Genomic DNA, 16,482 nt, shown 5'->3' with positions numbered 1-16,482 from the left:
CAGTGGGGAGGAGGAATAGTGCCCCACCGTTGGTATCAGTGGGGAGAACAGTGCCTCATCGTTGGTGTCAGTGGGGGAGGAACAAAGCCTCATCGTTGGTGTCAGTGGGGGAGGAACAGTGCCTCATCGTTGGTGTCAGTGGGGGAGGAACAGCGCCTCATCTTTGGTGTCAGTGGAGGAGGAATAGTGCCCCATCATTGGTGTTAGTGGGGGAGGAACAGTGCCTCATCGTTGGTGTCAGTGGGGGAGGAACAGTGCCTCATCTTTGGTGTCAGTGGAGGAGGAATAGTGCCCCATCATTGGTATCAGTGGGGGAGGGGCAGTGCCTCATCGTTGGTGTCAGTGAGGAGGAGGAATAGTGCCCCATCGTTAGTGTCAGTGGGGGAGAGGAGCGGCTGCTCCTTCTTCCAGTGCGGCCGCTCGATTTTCGCGGGGCCGCTCGGCTCCGCCTCCTCGCCGGTGATTGGTCGCCTGTGTGCCTTTCCAGTGCTGGCGCCCAATCACCGGTGAGGAGGCGGAGCCGAGCGGCCGCGTGACCATGTGAAAGCCGAACTGAAAGAAGGAGCAGCCGCGCTTCCTGGACCGGATCGTCGTGGGACCGGAGCCAGGTAAGGTACAGCAGCCCCTTTGTCCACCCCTGTACTTAGTGTCCGCTGGAGGAGGAGGGGGGGCGGCGCCGCCCCTCGAAAAAGTGCCGCCCTGACTGGCTCGCACCGGCGTATAAGACGACCCCCGACTTTTCAGAAGATTTTCAGGGGTTGAAAAGTCGTCTTATACGCCGGAAAATACGGTACTTTTGGTCCCTTGAAAAAGGGGGCATGGCTACTCTTAAGAGATGTAATTCCTAAATCCTTCCTCCAATTTGGATTTACATACCCTCAAATTAAACCTGAGAGTGTGTACTTGCAGCCCATATCTATTATATAACTATAGCTTGAATATGTTTTGGTAAATACCTGAAAAAATCTAAAATTGTACCTGTGTCTAAATATATGTGACCTAACTGTATATAAAGACTTTTCTTTAAAAGCATTTCATTATTTTCAGTTACTCACTTTAATTATCTATTTGGAGTAAAGTGATTGTAAAGGAAAAAAAAACTACCAAACATGTCATGCTTACCTGCTCTGTGCAATAGAATTTCACAGAGCTGCATCAATCATCCTCTTCTCGGGTCCCCCACCAGTTCTGGCTCCTCCTCTCTTGTTGGTGCCCCCAATAGAAAGCCAATTCCCATGGGGGCACTCATGCGGGCTCGCTCCCAAGTCTTGCTGCTGCGTCCATTGACACAGACAGCAGGACTCGACTCTACCCCACTCCCTCGTCTCTGGAGTTTATTTGACAGGAGTGGGAGCCAATAACTCCCGCTGCTATCGATCTGCCCAGTGAGGAGGAACAAAGCCAGAAGAGCCGCAGCTCTCTTGCATGGCGCTGGATCACCATGGGGCTCAGGTAAGTATAAGGGGGGCTTAGGTGAGGGGGCCAGTTTGTGACACAGAAGATTTTTTGCCGTAATGCATAGAATGCATTAACTTAAAAAACCTTGAGGCTTTAGAACTACTTTAAGGTTTGTTTAAAATAAACATGCTTAAAGCAACTGTATATCCTTAAAAAAAAGGAAACAACTACATTAATTATACTTACCAGTCCTGAGTCCAATCTTTGCTGTTAACTGGAATCTTCAGTATTGTATACTTCTGATGTGGGCTAAACAAAAAAAAAATTATAATACTCTAATGCTCCAGAGGTTGAGGCCTGTGGCTGGTAACTCTGTGTGCTGGTGCTGATAGGCTTCTCAGGATCAGCTTAGACTACAAGAAAATGACTCCCGACTGCACACAGCCCGGGTGCCATTAACTTGTATCCTACACTTCTGGCTTTGTTGGATGCCAGTATCTTCCCTCTACATGTAGGGACTCTAGTGATGCAGTGTCTGAAACTACATCACACAGGAGGAAGTTGCAGGCATCCAACACACCTAGAAGTGCACAAATTTGACAATCCTAGTGGAAGGTGTATTACGGCAGAGAACATAGATTGGACCCACTAACAGTGTGACTGGTAAGTATAAATAAAGTGCAGCTGATACCTGAATATTTTTCTTTTTACTGCAGTCTTTGACCCTGCTAAGGGAGGTTTAACATCTCTTGAAAATGGAAAAATCCAGAATTTTGAGTTGTCACTGGGATAGGAATAGAGCACACATTTTCCAATGGATGCATCTTATCTAGTGACAACTAAAGGAGATTTCTGTCACTTTGGAGAGATTTGCTTTCATTTGTTGTGACTACAGGGCAGGATGTAAAGGAAATTTTTTTCCAATAGGACACAGAGAGCAAATGACAAACTGATAAGGGTTTAAACCAATTCCAATGTCCACATTGATAAGACACATTTTGGCTTTAGACACCTTATTTAAATTGGAATTATTTTAAATGAATACATTTTTAATACAGTTTTATAGGCAACTCTTATTTAATATTGTAGTGAGAGGGTTGCTTTAACACAGTTATTGTATTGTATTACATGGTGCCTAGACCACTTCATTTACAGATGCTGGTCAAATCAAACAGGCTTGAGTACCTCACCATCATTTTTTCATTTGGCAGTCATTTTTTCTTTACCAATAATTCTTCCAAGAATTTAAAATCATATTCCTGAAAAGTTATTGTCATTAATGCCTTTCTAAGGGCTCCAATCTAGCCCCCCTCCAATGGCAGTTGGCAATGCATAGCTCCATTCCTTTGTAATAAATTATTAGTTTCATTCTCAGTTTAAGGTGTTGTACATGTTGACTATTGACTGCTTGTCCACATAGCCTGCTGTAAAATATACTCACCGGCCACTTTATTAGGTACACCTTGTTAGTACTGAGTTAGACCCCCTTTTGCCTTCAGAACTGCCTTAATTCTTAGTGGCATAGATTCAACAAGGTGTTGGAAAGATTCCTCAGAGATTTTGGTCCATATTGACAAGTTACTGTTACCTTTCTACCATCTCGAACCAGTCTGTCCAGTCTCCTCTGACCCCAAGAAGGCATTTTCGTCCACACAACTGCTGCTCACTGGATATTTTCTCTATTTTGGACCATTCCTTGTAAACCCTAGAGATGGCTGTGTGTGAAAATCCCAGTAGATCAGCAGTTTTTGAAATACTCAGACCAGCCTGTCTGGCACAAACAATCATTCCACATTCAAAGTCACTTAAATCCCCTTTCTTACCCATTCTGATGCTTGGTTTGAACTTCACCAAGTCATCTTCACCACGTCTACATGCCTAAATGCATTGAGTTGCTTCCATGTGATTGGCTAATTAACAATTTGTGTTGTCAAGCAATTGAACAGGTGTACCTAATAAAGTGGAAGGTGAGTGTACACCATTTTAAAAAATGTACATATAAAAATCACTGCTGTATATTGATTCTTGAAGGTTGTATTCAGAACTGTTTGATGTCTTTTTAAGCTTGCACTAAATATTTTTATTGTATTGTTTTTATTTTCTCTTTTTAGGGCTCCCATCCAGTCCCCCACCAGTAACAGTTGGCAATGCCTAGCTCCATTGATTGTAATATATTATTAGTGTTATTTTCAGTTTAAGCAAGGTCAGAATTGGAATGTGACATTATCTCATGTCCTAACATTATGCACTGGCATCAAAGGAGAAAATGTGGAGACGCAAGATGAAAATGAAGAAGAACAAGCACACAATAGCTTCTGATGTCACCTATGTGGACTGCCACAAAATGAAGATCACTGAAACATTCAAGATGCTGCCATGGAGTGGTTATAGGCAGAAGATGGACAGCTATAATTTAAAAATTGTGTCATAAAATACATTTTTACATTTTCAGGCCACGTTAGCTGCAACCACAGGTTTATAGAGCAATCATAAAATTTGTTTTTCTATGTTGCTAAAATATTTTGTAGTTTTGAACTGAAACATTATATAGGAATTTTATATAGTTTCTGTGTGAAATGTAACCATAATTTGCAAGCCATCTGTGCTACACAGATGGCTATTTACTGTCCCCTGGGTCACCAAATGCAATAACCCAGATCATCTGTACACTTTTGCCATTAGCCAACATGTATTTTTTATCTATTATTTTTTCCAATAATCAATAGTTTATGGAAATCACCATATGTCAGCAGCTGCTTTCTGATTTAGAGCAATGTTCTACATTGCGAAGATTGCTGGGAGCCATATTTTTTCTTATCCCAGACAAGAGTTAAATGCTGAGCAATCAGTTTACAAGGTGTGATATATGTAAATGTTTATATATTTTTATTAATATTTAGCATTGTGACTATAAACTACTGGGCAAAACTTAGCTAAAACAAATCCTTAATAGACTGTTTTGAAATATTTATATACATTGTTGGTTTATTTCCAATGATTATGAACATCTATTTAGCTTATTTCTTTTCAAAATTAAGAGTTTTTTTGTTGAGCTATGAAACATATTTATAAAAAGTAAAATCAAATAGGAATCTGTTGCTTTTTTTTTTCTTTGTCCTTTTACCTCATCTTAAAAAAAAAAAAACTGCTTGTTTTCCTTGGAATTTCACACCTTGTTTTTGCTCTATTATCATGGCGAAATCAACAGGCAATCCATTACAATATTTCAATAATTTTTTACAGTTGGTTTTTCCTATATATTAACTCTGTATTTTAATCCTACAGTACAGGACAGAGGATTGGTATTCTTAGACCATGGATTATATGCGGCTATCTTCAGGTAATTGGGCATTGGCACAAACTTGCTAGGGCTGCTTCTAGAATGTACCCATGTAAACCCACAAACTCTGTGAGGCTCCAGTTTTTAGCTAGTGTCCCTAGGTGATGGACATGTTTTCCTCTGGAGAAGTATTTTTCTTTTAAATCATTTTTTTAAAAACTAATTTTCTAAAACTTCCTACCGTCCATGTCTTTGAAGTCCCTGCTGTCTTAAACCAATTGCTGCTGATGCCTTCAGCTATCACATGCTCTTGTTCCATGCTCCAGCTTTTTCTGTCATTGTGCAGCCGCTGGCTTCCAGGAATTCCTGGAGGGGACATTGTGTTAAATGGCTAGTGCTTGGATTGCCCAATGCTTGAGCATCTCGTCCACACACTAGCAGCCGGACCTCCCTGTGTTCTCATTGAGTGTTTCCATGTTCTTCTTGTGATCCTCAGCTTTCTTTTTGCTCCCAGTGTGTCCTAGCACGTTTGTGGCCAAGACCAGGGATCCTCTAGCCTTTGCAGTAGATGCTCTGGTGATACCTTTGACTGCGTTATGCCTTTTCTTTTATGAAGATCCTCCATGATTTGCTATGCAAGATAGAAAAGGAAAGGGTCTTGCTGGTTCATATCTCACCAAGTTGGCCTATAAGTTTGTGGTACATAGGCATACTCAAACTTCTGGTGAATGAGCCTTGGCACTTTCCAAACAAACCAGACATACTGGCGAAAGGCCCCCTATTCCATTCTGCTTCTTCGTCACTAGCTTTAAGGGCATTGATGTTGAAACCTATGTCCTAAAGGGTAGGGGTATCTCTGAATCAATTATTCCCACCTTACTCAGAGAAAGGAAATCCAAATGCAAGATTTACCATCACACATGGTGTTTTGGCTTTTCTACAGTCTGGCCTTGACCAGCATCAAGCCCTGAGTATCCTCAAGGGATAGGTTTCTGCCTTATCCATCCTCTTCGTTTGGGCTCACAATCCCTAATGAAAACGTTAGAAAGTCGCTCTTATAAATCCCCAAATTTGACCTCTTGTGTAACTTGGGATCTCAACTTGGTGCCCTCTACTTTTCAGTGTCCAGCCTTTAAACCGATTAGAGAAATTCCTTTGGAAGGCCACATCTGTAAGGTTCCCTTCTTAGCGGCCATCATGTCTTTTAGGCATGTTTCTGTATTGGCAGCTCCTAAATGTAAAGAGCCTTTGCATGTTTTGCGCAAAGACAAGGTGATTTTGAGAGAAAAATCTTCATTTTTACCTAAGATGGTCTCTTTTCACCCCAATTAGGTCAAAGTCTTTCATTCCTTTGTCCTGTCCCAAACCATGACAAAGAAATTGCTTTACGATGTTTGGCTGTGATTAGGGCTGTCAGAGTCTACTTGGCAGCCACAACCTCTTTCTGCAAGACGGAGCCCCTTTTTGCTGTACCTGAAGGTAGGCTTTGGTAAGTTCCTGGGTCTAGGAATGTATTGTCCTGTACATTACAATTAAGATAAGTAGTTTTCACATACCTATAAACTCCTTATCTTGGAGTACAATACGGGACACATCCCATCCATCCCCTCTGTGTCTTGATCACTCATGGAGTTGTATGGTAGGGTTATATGGTATGCTCTGGGGGCAGCCCTAGCAGTTTTTTGCCAATCACCTGAAGGTAGCCAGCATATAATCAATGGTCTAAGGAGGTTTAAGAACACCAGTCCAGTGTCTGTCCAGTGTATACTGTACACCAAGATAAGGAATTTGCAGGTAAGTCAAAATTACTAGCTTTTATTAATTTCTTTTTATTTAAATTAATTTAATTAATTTTTTTTTAAATTTAATTTAAATTTAAAAAAAAGTTGAACCTTCTCTACCTCTAGAGATTCTAGTGAAGCACACCAGGCATGTGTGTTTGTATCACCATGATAGGTCTACTGTATGAGTGTGCAAGTCTACTGTCTTGCTGATGTTAACCCATATGTGCCTGATTACCAGATAGATGACTCAGGAATGGGCCCAAAAAAGATGGGACTCTCAATCAGCGCTCTCATCACAAGGGTACAGTGGTGTAGAAAATTGTGCAGGGTATATATGATAAGTTATTCAGATTAAGAGGATCACAACAGTTTAAAAATAAACTTTATTAGAACAAAACCTCACTCATTCACAAATAGAAATGAATGAATCTCAGCATGTGGTGAATAAGTAAAATGGGTTCACTGAACTGCTTGTGTTTAAGGATCAAATAAAAGCACCCTTCTCCTCGACAGTTAATTAACTGGCTCTTATTATAGTTTATTGAATAAAGGAGTGTGAATTTGTGAGTTATGAGACACCACCCTTTGGGTCACTGCCAAAAAAGGAATATTGCAGCTCATCATTACTTTCTGTACCTAAAAGGTCTCCATTAATAGTTTACTAACTAAGCAGACTTTGCTGTTTAGATCAGTAGTCCTATGTGACCCAGAATCCCTATTTGTGTATTTTCCAGTTTATGAAAACAAGGTTAAGTATTCGAGCAAGGCTATTTGCTCCAATGATCCCTTACCAGGATGTGGAGTAAAAGCTCCCATATCTTACTGCTTGGCTTTTAAGCCCCAACTAAATTAAAGCGGAGTTCCAGCTGAAAAAATAAAAGTCAGCAGCTGCAAAAACTGTAGCTGCTGCCTTTTAAAATATAGCCACTTACCTGTCCCTCAGTCCAGCGGTGACCTCACCACCGCTGGTTTCACCGGTCCTCTTCTCTTTCTGGAGCCGGCATCTTTAGTGTGGGCACCCAGCTGTGACAGCTTGCGGCTTCATTGCTGGGTGCCCACTGCGCATGCACAAGAAGCGCTGCGTTTTGTGAATGGCCCTGTAGTCTTGTGGGACCTGTCATGTGTCCCAAAAGACTACGGGGAGGACAACTTCCACTTCCAATCACCTAGTCGATCGCAGCGGAAGTGGGAGCAGGTACCTGTCAAATTCGGGTACCCGCTCCCCAAAGGTGCCAATCCTTAATGGGGAGCGGAGGACAAAGCATTAAAGCGGAACTTCCCCTTTTGGATGGAACTCTGTTTTAATCTAGTTATGGATTTTTGCAGAACAGTACATTCTAAATACCTCTAATGGCTAAGTGCAATAGAAAGCATAGTAAGCTTTCAAGGCACAGGGCCCTTATCAGCTAGAAGAGGAGGTCCTATGCCTTGACAGCTTACTGTGATTTACACTACAGTTAATCACACCCTGTTCCAAATTATTATGCAAATTATATTTTTCTCATTTACCTAAATAATTGATGTAAATAACAGTCAGAATAATTCTCATGTTATCAACTATTAAGAGTAAAATTAAATTTTATTGAACAAACCTAATGATAACAGTATTTTTTTGAAACATAAAAAAACTTACAATGCACTGTTCCAAATTATTATGCACAGTAAGTTTCAAAACACTTTATAGGTTGTAAAGAACTGAAAATTGTCATTTGTTGTGTTTGCAGCATATTTACTGAAATCAAAAGCTATTTCAATCAAACTTTAAACAACATTTTAACTTTTTAAACATTTTAACAGGTCACGTTACATTGTAACATAGGACCCCTTATTTGATAGCAGCTTCACAAGTCTTGCATTCATTGAACTTGTGAGTTTTTGGACAGTTTCTGCTTGAATTTGTTTGCAAGATGTCAGAATAGCCTCCCAGAGCTGCTGTTTGGATGTAAACTTCCTCCCACCCTCATAGATCTTTTGCTTGAGGATGCTCCAAAGGTTCTCAATAGGATTGAGGTCAGGGGAGGATGGAGGCCACACCATGACTTTCTCTCCTATTATCCCCATAGCAGCCATTGATGCAGAGGTATTCTTTGCAGCATGAGATGGTGCATTGTCATGCATGAAGATGATTTTATTACAGAAAGCATAGTTCTTCCTTCTGTACCAGGGAAGAAAGTGGTCAGTCATAAACTCTACATACTTTGCAGAGGTCATCTTTACACCTTCGGGGACCCTAAAGGAGCCGACCAGCTCTGTTCCCATGATTCCGGCCCAAAACATGACTCCACCACCGCCTTGCTGACGTCGCAACCTTGTTGGAACAGGGTGACCATCCACTACTCCATCCATCTGGACCATCCAGGTTTGCACGGCCCTCATCAGTGAACAGGACTGTTTAAACATTAGTCTTCATGTTTTTTCTGCCCAGTGCAGCCGTTTCTGCTTGTGAGCATTGGTTAGTGGTGGCCGAATAGAAGGTTTATGCACAGTTGCAAGACTTTGGAGGACTCTACACCTTGATGTCCGTGGGACTCCAGAGGCACCAGCAGCTTCAAATATCTGTTTGCTGCTTTGTAATGGTATTTTAGCAGCTGCTCTCTTGATCCGATGCATGGATCTGGCAGAAATCTTCCTCAATGTGCCTTTATCTGCACGAACCAGTCTATGCTCTGGATCAGCCACAAATCTCTTAATAGTGCGATGATCACGCTTAAGTTTTCGTGAAATATCTAATGTTTTCATACCTCGTCCAAGGCATTGAACTATTTCACTCTTTTCGGCAGCAGAGAGATCCTTTTTCTTCCTCATATTGCTTGAAAATGGTGCTCTGCTTAATAATGTGGAACACCCTCCTTTAGTAGTTTTTCCTTAAATTGGGCTCACCTGCCAATCTAATTATCACAGGTGTCCGAGATTGTTTTCAGTGATCAAAAGAGCCCTGACACACAATGCCATCCATGAGTTAAATGGAAGAACAAAATATTTAATCTTTGTGACACTTAAATAGAATGTTGATGGGGACAAGGGCCTCTTCCCCACAACCCTGGGCTGTGATTGTGGGGGTCTGCGGGCGGGGGGCTTATTAGAATCTGAAAGCCCCCTTTAGCAAGGGGGCCCCCAGATCCCGCCCCCCCATGTGAATGAGTATGGGATACATGGTAGGATACCACTTAGTGAATTGTGCCCTGGATATGGACCAGACAAAAAACGCTTATAAACGCAGTTAGATGCATTTACACGCGCTTACAAGCATTTGGCATTTGAAACGCTGATAAAATCTACTCCTGAACACAAGTTCGGTGCGTTCAAAAAAAGTCAACTGCCTGTAAACGACATAGTGTACATGGACACATAGGAAAACATTAGGGAGAGTTCAGGGGCTGCTGGAAAAAAATGCAGAAAGGCTCCTAAACATGAGTTTATCAGTTGCAGTGTACATGAACCCTTAAAGCCTGGCTAGTAGTTCAGGACTTGAAATTTTGAGCCCTGCAGTAGTTTATATGTATTCCTGCATAAACTGCAAAAATTCCTGCAAAAATGTATAAACCTACTACAGGACAATTTTATCCTACAGTTCAAAGCGGCCCAAACTAGAAATGATGCTCTGCTGGACCTGGTAATCTCAAATTTAATCATCTTATTACGAATATTCATATAAAAGAACATCTGGGTAGCAGTGACCGTAACATGATTTCATTTATTGTTAGCTGTAAACAACAAGCACATATGTGAAAAATAAAACCACTCAACTTCAAGAGAGCTAATTTTCCAAGGCTCAGAGCTGCTCTCCAAGACTTAGACTAGGAGGGGATATTGGCATTGATGAACACAACACAGAAATAGGAGTTCTTAAAAAAGACTGTATGTGAACACACTGCAAAATACAGGTGAAACTCAAAAAATAAGAGTGTCGTGCAAAAGTTCATTTATTTCAGTAATGCAACTTAAAAGGTGAAACTAATATGTGAGATAGACTCATGAAAACCCCAAATCCACAATCTCAGAAAATTAGAATATTGTGAAAAAGTGCAATATTCTAGGCTCAAAGTGTCCCACTCTAATCAGCTAATTAAGCCATAACACCTGCAAAGGGTTCCTGAGCCTTTAAATGGTCTCTCAGTCTGGTTCAGTAGGAATCACAATCATGGGAAAGACTGCTGACCTGACAGTTGTGCAGAAAACCATCATTGACACCCTCCATAAGGAGGAAAAGCCTCAAAAGGTAATTGCAAAAGAAGTTGGATGTTCCAAAGGGCTGTATCAAAGCACATTATTAGAAAGCTATGTGGAAGGGAAAAGTGTGGAAGAAAAAGGTGCACAAGCAGCAGGGATGACCGCAGCCTGGAGAGGATTGTCAGGAAAAGGCCATTCAAAAGTGTTGGGGACTTTCACAAGGAGTGGACTGAGGCTGGAGTCAGTGCATCAAGAGCCACCACACACAGACGGATCCTGGACATGGGCTTCAAATGTCGTATTTCTCTTGTCAAGCCGCTCCTGAACAACAAACAACGTCAGAAGTGTCTTACCTGGGCTAAAGAAAAACAGACCTGGTCTGTTGCTCAGTGGTCCAAAGTCCTCTTTTCTGATGAGAGCAACTTTTGCATCTCATTTGGAAACCAAGGACCCAGAGTATGGAGGAAGAATGGAGAGGCACACACTGCAAGATGCTTGAAGTCCAGTGTGAGGTTTCCACAGTCTGTGTTGATTTGGGGAGTCATGTCATCTGCTGGTGTTGGTCCACTGTGCTTCATTAAGTCCCGGGTCAACGCAGCCGTCTACCAGGAGATTTTGGAGCACTTCATGCTTCCTTCCGCAGATGAGCTTTATGGAGATGCTGACTTCATTTTCCAGCAGGCACCTGCCCACACTGCCAAAAGCACCAAAACCTGGTTCAATAACCGTGGGATTACTGTGCTTCATTGGCCACCAAACCAAGTACTGAGTACATATGCATGCTTATACTTTTCAGAGGTCCGATATTGTTCTCTGTACAATCCTTGTTTTATTGATTGCATGTAATATTCTAATTTTCTGAGATTGTGGATTTGGGGTTTTCATGAGCTGTAAGCCATAATCATCACAATTATGACAAATCATGGCTTGAACTATCTTGCTTGCATGTAATGAGTCTATCTCATATATTAGTTTTACCTTTTAAGTTGCATTACTGAAATAAATGAACTTTTGCACGATATTCAGATTTTTCGAGTTTCACCTGTATGTATGTCTCTGGTGGAGGAGTGCCTATAGGAATATATGTGGATATAAACAATAAAGAGCACCTGTTTGTGAACAAATTATAAAGGCACAGATCAAGCACACATTATGGACTTTTAAGTTGTATTCAGTGTATTCACCGTTGCATAATCACATGGTTTGGATGCTTTAATTCATATATGAGGTTATAGAGATATATGCGCAGCACTATTTTATGATATATCTTTTGTGTGGAAACGCATGTAAGTGTCAGCAGCACTGGTATACACAGGAATATGAGGAGTTATTTGTTGCGCTGAAGTTTTATTTGTACACATTTTTTCAGTCCATGTGTACCTCTCTCTCTCTGTTCAACAGAATGAGGTTGTTAAGTGGCTTCTGTGAAACAGTCTTCCTGGAAAGCCAGCATTTGATCAGTGCATGCAGCCATTGGAGTCCATGCTGTCAGAATACAAAAGCACAGCAGGGAAGATCCCTGCATCCACATTACTCCTGTGGATTTGGGAATCCTTGAGGTTTTTTTTTTCAATTCTGGTTGAACAAAAAAATACAACTCTGCATGTATACCCTGCTTTAGACTTGCATTGGAAAAGAGGAACAGTGAAGCACAATCACAGTACTATACCACCAAACAGAAAGCAGATACTGGATTAAAAAAGTGAAAATGGTCCTCATGTACATGATTGTACAAGTTGTTCCTAGGTACATGTTTTTTTTTTTAAAAACATTAACACACATTGGTGAGATTATATACTGTATTAATATGGGATTCTTTTAATAGTATTTAACAGTCACAGTCAAAATTCAGCAGATGTTTCTGTAGATTAGATTAGGTTACTGCCATGTAATTACATGCTTAAAAGGATTACAGCGTTTATAATGTCAGTGAATGATGAGCATGATGACAATGCCTTCTTTATAGACCCTTTGTAGAGTGAGAGGGATTACAGTGATTCCTATACTTCAAAAATTGCCATGACATTATTTTATGTACTTAAAATGGAAATAGTAATCAGTTACTACTCTGTAAGCCTAGGTTCTCACTATTATGTGTGCAGGAGAATATGTAAATCACAGTCAAAACATTCTGCTTTTTAGCAGACGTGGTGGGGTGCCATCAATTTGTAATGGCACCCCCCATGCATCTGAAAACATAGTGTTTTCATGTGCAAGAAAACCACATGGTGCCACTGCAGATGCACTTAGGAAAAAGGTTCAGGGACTACTGTGCCCATGCAGACGCACCCGCACAGAGCCACGATAGTGTAAACTTAGCCTTAGGATTAATGTTCATATACCGTTTATATATTAAAGCACACAATATATAAACATTGTTTTTAATTTAGAGTGAATACTCTACATACAGTATAAAACAAAACTAAGACAATGTAAAACATGAGTGGTTTTGGTTCTTGTTATGTATTTACTGTATCAGATGCTATAACATGTTCTCGGTCATTTTGGTTTGGAAATTTTTTTTATTATGAAATCATGAAAAGGAGCACCAATCATGTCAATAGTCTGTAGTGATGTGATAATTTCTTTGCCCATTTTCCAGTCTATACTTCTATTATGCAGTGTTTGTTTTGCCCTTTTCCAATATGGCTGCTATGCTCTCTGGGCACTGAGGATGAGGTCATCGGAGTGAGCACTTGTGAAAAAAGAAGGAAGTTTGGATGTCCTGAGAGAGAGCTCAGACTGTAAGTGTTGCAGCCTCCCCTCACTGAGACATGCAAAAAAGACTGTTATTGCTTTTATGTTCCTGTTTGAAAGATACTTTATGTTGGATGGTTCACTGAATGTGATTTCTTCAATACGTGGACTTTCATATACAATGCTGTGTGGATTACTGAGAATGAATAATGAATAAAGCGAGCGCTCAGAAAAACCAGCTGCTGGAACACTTCAAGGAATCACTAAACCTCATAATAGAGACAATATATACATATAGTGCAGCGCTGAAAAAGTATAAAAATGAAATGTGTAAAATATATATATATATATATATAAAAGTCTTTCTTATGACAATATAGTCAAATATGTGCAGGTCTTCTCCTCATTAGGTGACTGGAAAATAACAAGATTGCGCACTCACCGACCGCACATTTAAAATGCGCCTGTGTATGATATATTCCAAAAGACCAGCCAGGTATACAGCTCCAGAGACCACACGGATCCTCCCTCTCCAACACTCTCGTTTGCCTTGGGTGTAGCAATATCTCCAGATCCAAAGGTAGAAAGACAGAAATCCCCCTTTTTTGGTTCCAGACACCCCAGGAATGGAAGATGTGTATCTGCACTCTCCAACATCCAGTGTAAGACCCTTCACATCAGGTGTGATTTCCTCCAGCCAGTCTGGTAGATTCGTCCTTGTCCCAGGCTCTCAGTGGCTCAGCTGTGTCTCCAGTCTCCTCTTCTCCCTGAAGTCACCTCTGCTGATCTGTTAGTAATTGATTTATGATTAAATCAATTACTAACAGATCAGCAGAGGTGACTTCAGGGAGAAGAGGAGACTGGAGACACAGCTGAGCCACTGAGAGCCTGGGACAAGGACGAATCTACCAGACTGGCTGGAGGAAATCACACCTGATGTGAAGGGTCTTACACTGGATGTTGGAGAGTGCAGATACACATCTTCCATTCCTGGGGTGTCTGGAACCAAAAAAGGGGGATTTCTGTCTTTCTACCTTTGGATCTGGAGATATTGCTACACCCAAGGCAAACGAGAGTGTTGGAGAGGGAGGATCCGTGTGGTCTCTGGAGCTGTATACCTGGCTGGTCTTTTGGAATATATCATACACAGGCGCATTTTAAGTGTGTGGATTACTGTCTATGTGGATGATACATTTCTCAGTTGGGATTTCACTTGTTATCCACAAGGAGGCACTAACGCTTGTTAGAGATCTTGTCCTGATCACACAGATTATAAGGACTCTGCTCCTAATTACTATACAGGTGGCGTCATCATACCCCAGTAGCAAAGAGTGTACAAATAGTGTTACAAGTCCATAATCCTTAGTTGTTGACAGCAATATGACAACAAAAACAACAGTGGTAGCCCTTGTTTAGGTAGTCAGGAAATCCCCCTTCATCGGGGCTTGGGCTTAAATTCTATGTTTCTCAAATGGGCTTTTCAAGTGTCTCCTGGAAGGCAATCTCACAAAAAAAAAAAAAGTGCCATAGCACTTGGCTTGTATTAAGAATCCACAAAACATGAACTCTTGGTGGAACTTAAAGTGGTTCACAGTCTGAAGTTTTTTCACCTTCTTGCATTCTCCTGAGTGCAGCTCCCTCCCCCTGCCATTATACTTACCTGAGCCCGATCTCAATCCACTGCTGTGCACAAGAGCATTGGCTCAACAATTGCTTACTGTATATGCATGGTGTGCTCCCCATCTTAGAAGCACAGCACATACCATAGATTGCACCTTTCTCTTCCTGAAAGTGTCACAAACCAACATTTTTTAGGTCCAGATGGCTTATTTAGAGCTGGTTCCGGCAAACCAGAATTTAGAATGGTGACATACTGTGTATGTATATATATATATATATATATTGTGGGGGGGTAGCTCAAGTGGGGAATCACCTTCCCTGGGAAAAAGAGTAGTCCAGACAACAGGGCTTTCTTAAAATCTGACTTGTCAGCAGTTTTGTTTAAAAGGTTGCAAGCATCACAAACAAAAACAAAACAGAAAATAAACACTCTCCATCCAGGCACTAACTAAACACAGGAGATTCCTATCTCACCAGTGATGGGCTTCTCCCTGTCACCAACAAAATCAAAACAGTATGCAAACCTTTTCCTTTCTTGTACAATGCAAATTTTCATCCACAGCTCACTCAGATATGGCTCTCTGAGTCCCAGGCCAAGAGCAACTTTTTGCTCCAGTCCTGCCATATTTATACCACCTGCTGGTGGTCATCAGTGGACCACAAAAACTGGTCCGGAAACCACCTCTGCCATAATGGCCTGGAAAACCCAGACTGGACTCCACCTTAATGTTCTAGATATGGCCGCATGTGAGGTGACACATAGCGTCAATCAATCACCTCGTCTTTCATAATGTCACAATATATATATATATATATATATATATACAGTGTATATATACAGTGCTCAGCTTAAATGAGTACACTCCAACAGATTTATCACAAATATTATTTTCCTTTCAGAATCAATATTTTCTATGGGACACTAAACTACAAAATACTCCCACAAATGCGGACCATTGATTGCAAACAAGATTTGTTAATTTGCACACACAAAAGTATTTTTGTGAACAAATTAATTCAAGACCATGTTGCAAAAATGAATACACCCAAATGAAAGTTAGGAGATTAACTAAATTTTAGACAACAAAATCCTAATTAGCAAGAATTCAACTACAGGTGAGTCTAATTATTCTTTAAACAGGTGTCCAGCAGACAGTTGATTATAAAAGGGAGTTACTTAACAAAGAAAACCCCTCCCATTTCATTATGTCAGCAATGGTACCACATGGAAGAGAAATGTCACAAGGCCTGAGAAAGAAAATAATTTCTTTACACAAGAAATGTGAAGGCTACAAGAAGATCAGCAATATTTTTCCTATCAATCACAATACTGTAGCAAAAGTTATACAAAATGCTAACAAAGATTGAACTGCAACCATCTCACAGAGACATCCAGGCCGTTCACGGAAGTTAACACCTTGACAGGATTGTCTTCTGATGAGAAGGGTTGAAGAAAATCGCTATGCAAGTTCACTGCAGTTAGCTAAAAACTGAGGTGATTGTTTCCCTTGACACAATACAGCGTACAATGCA

The 16,482-nt window shown here is 40.9% G+C and overlaps 1 protein-coding gene across 3 annotated transcripts in view; it reads left to right on the top strand.

Annotated features, from left to right (window-relative positions):
- Positions 1-8,058, top strand: part of BBS9 (Bardet-Biedl syndrome 9) — a 488,277-nt gene extending 480,219 nt beyond the window's left edge. For all 3 annotated transcript variants that reach the window (XM_089687164.1, XM_089687172.1, XM_089687155.1), the window contains one exon: positions 3,510-8,058. In XM_089687164.1, coding sequence (XP_089543290.1) covers positions 3,510-3,553 — 44 coding nt within the window. In that variant the 3' untranslated portion in view covers positions 3,554-8,058. The remainder of the gene's footprint in view (positions 1-3,509) is intronic.
- Positions 8,059-16,482: the final 8,424 nt, after the last annotated feature.

Source organism: Staurois parvus, unplaced genomic scaffold, assembly GCF_062004578.1.
Source record: "Staurois parvus isolate SC_StPar_1 unplaced genomic scaffold, SC_StPar_1.0 ptg000020l, whole genome shotgun sequence".
Classification (NCBI taxonomy): Eukaryota; Metazoa; Chordata; class Amphibia; order Anura; family Ranidae; genus Staurois; species Staurois parvus.
The sequence above is the reverse complement of the archived record's forward strand: the minus strand, read 5'-3'. Positions and strand labels throughout refer to the sequence as shown.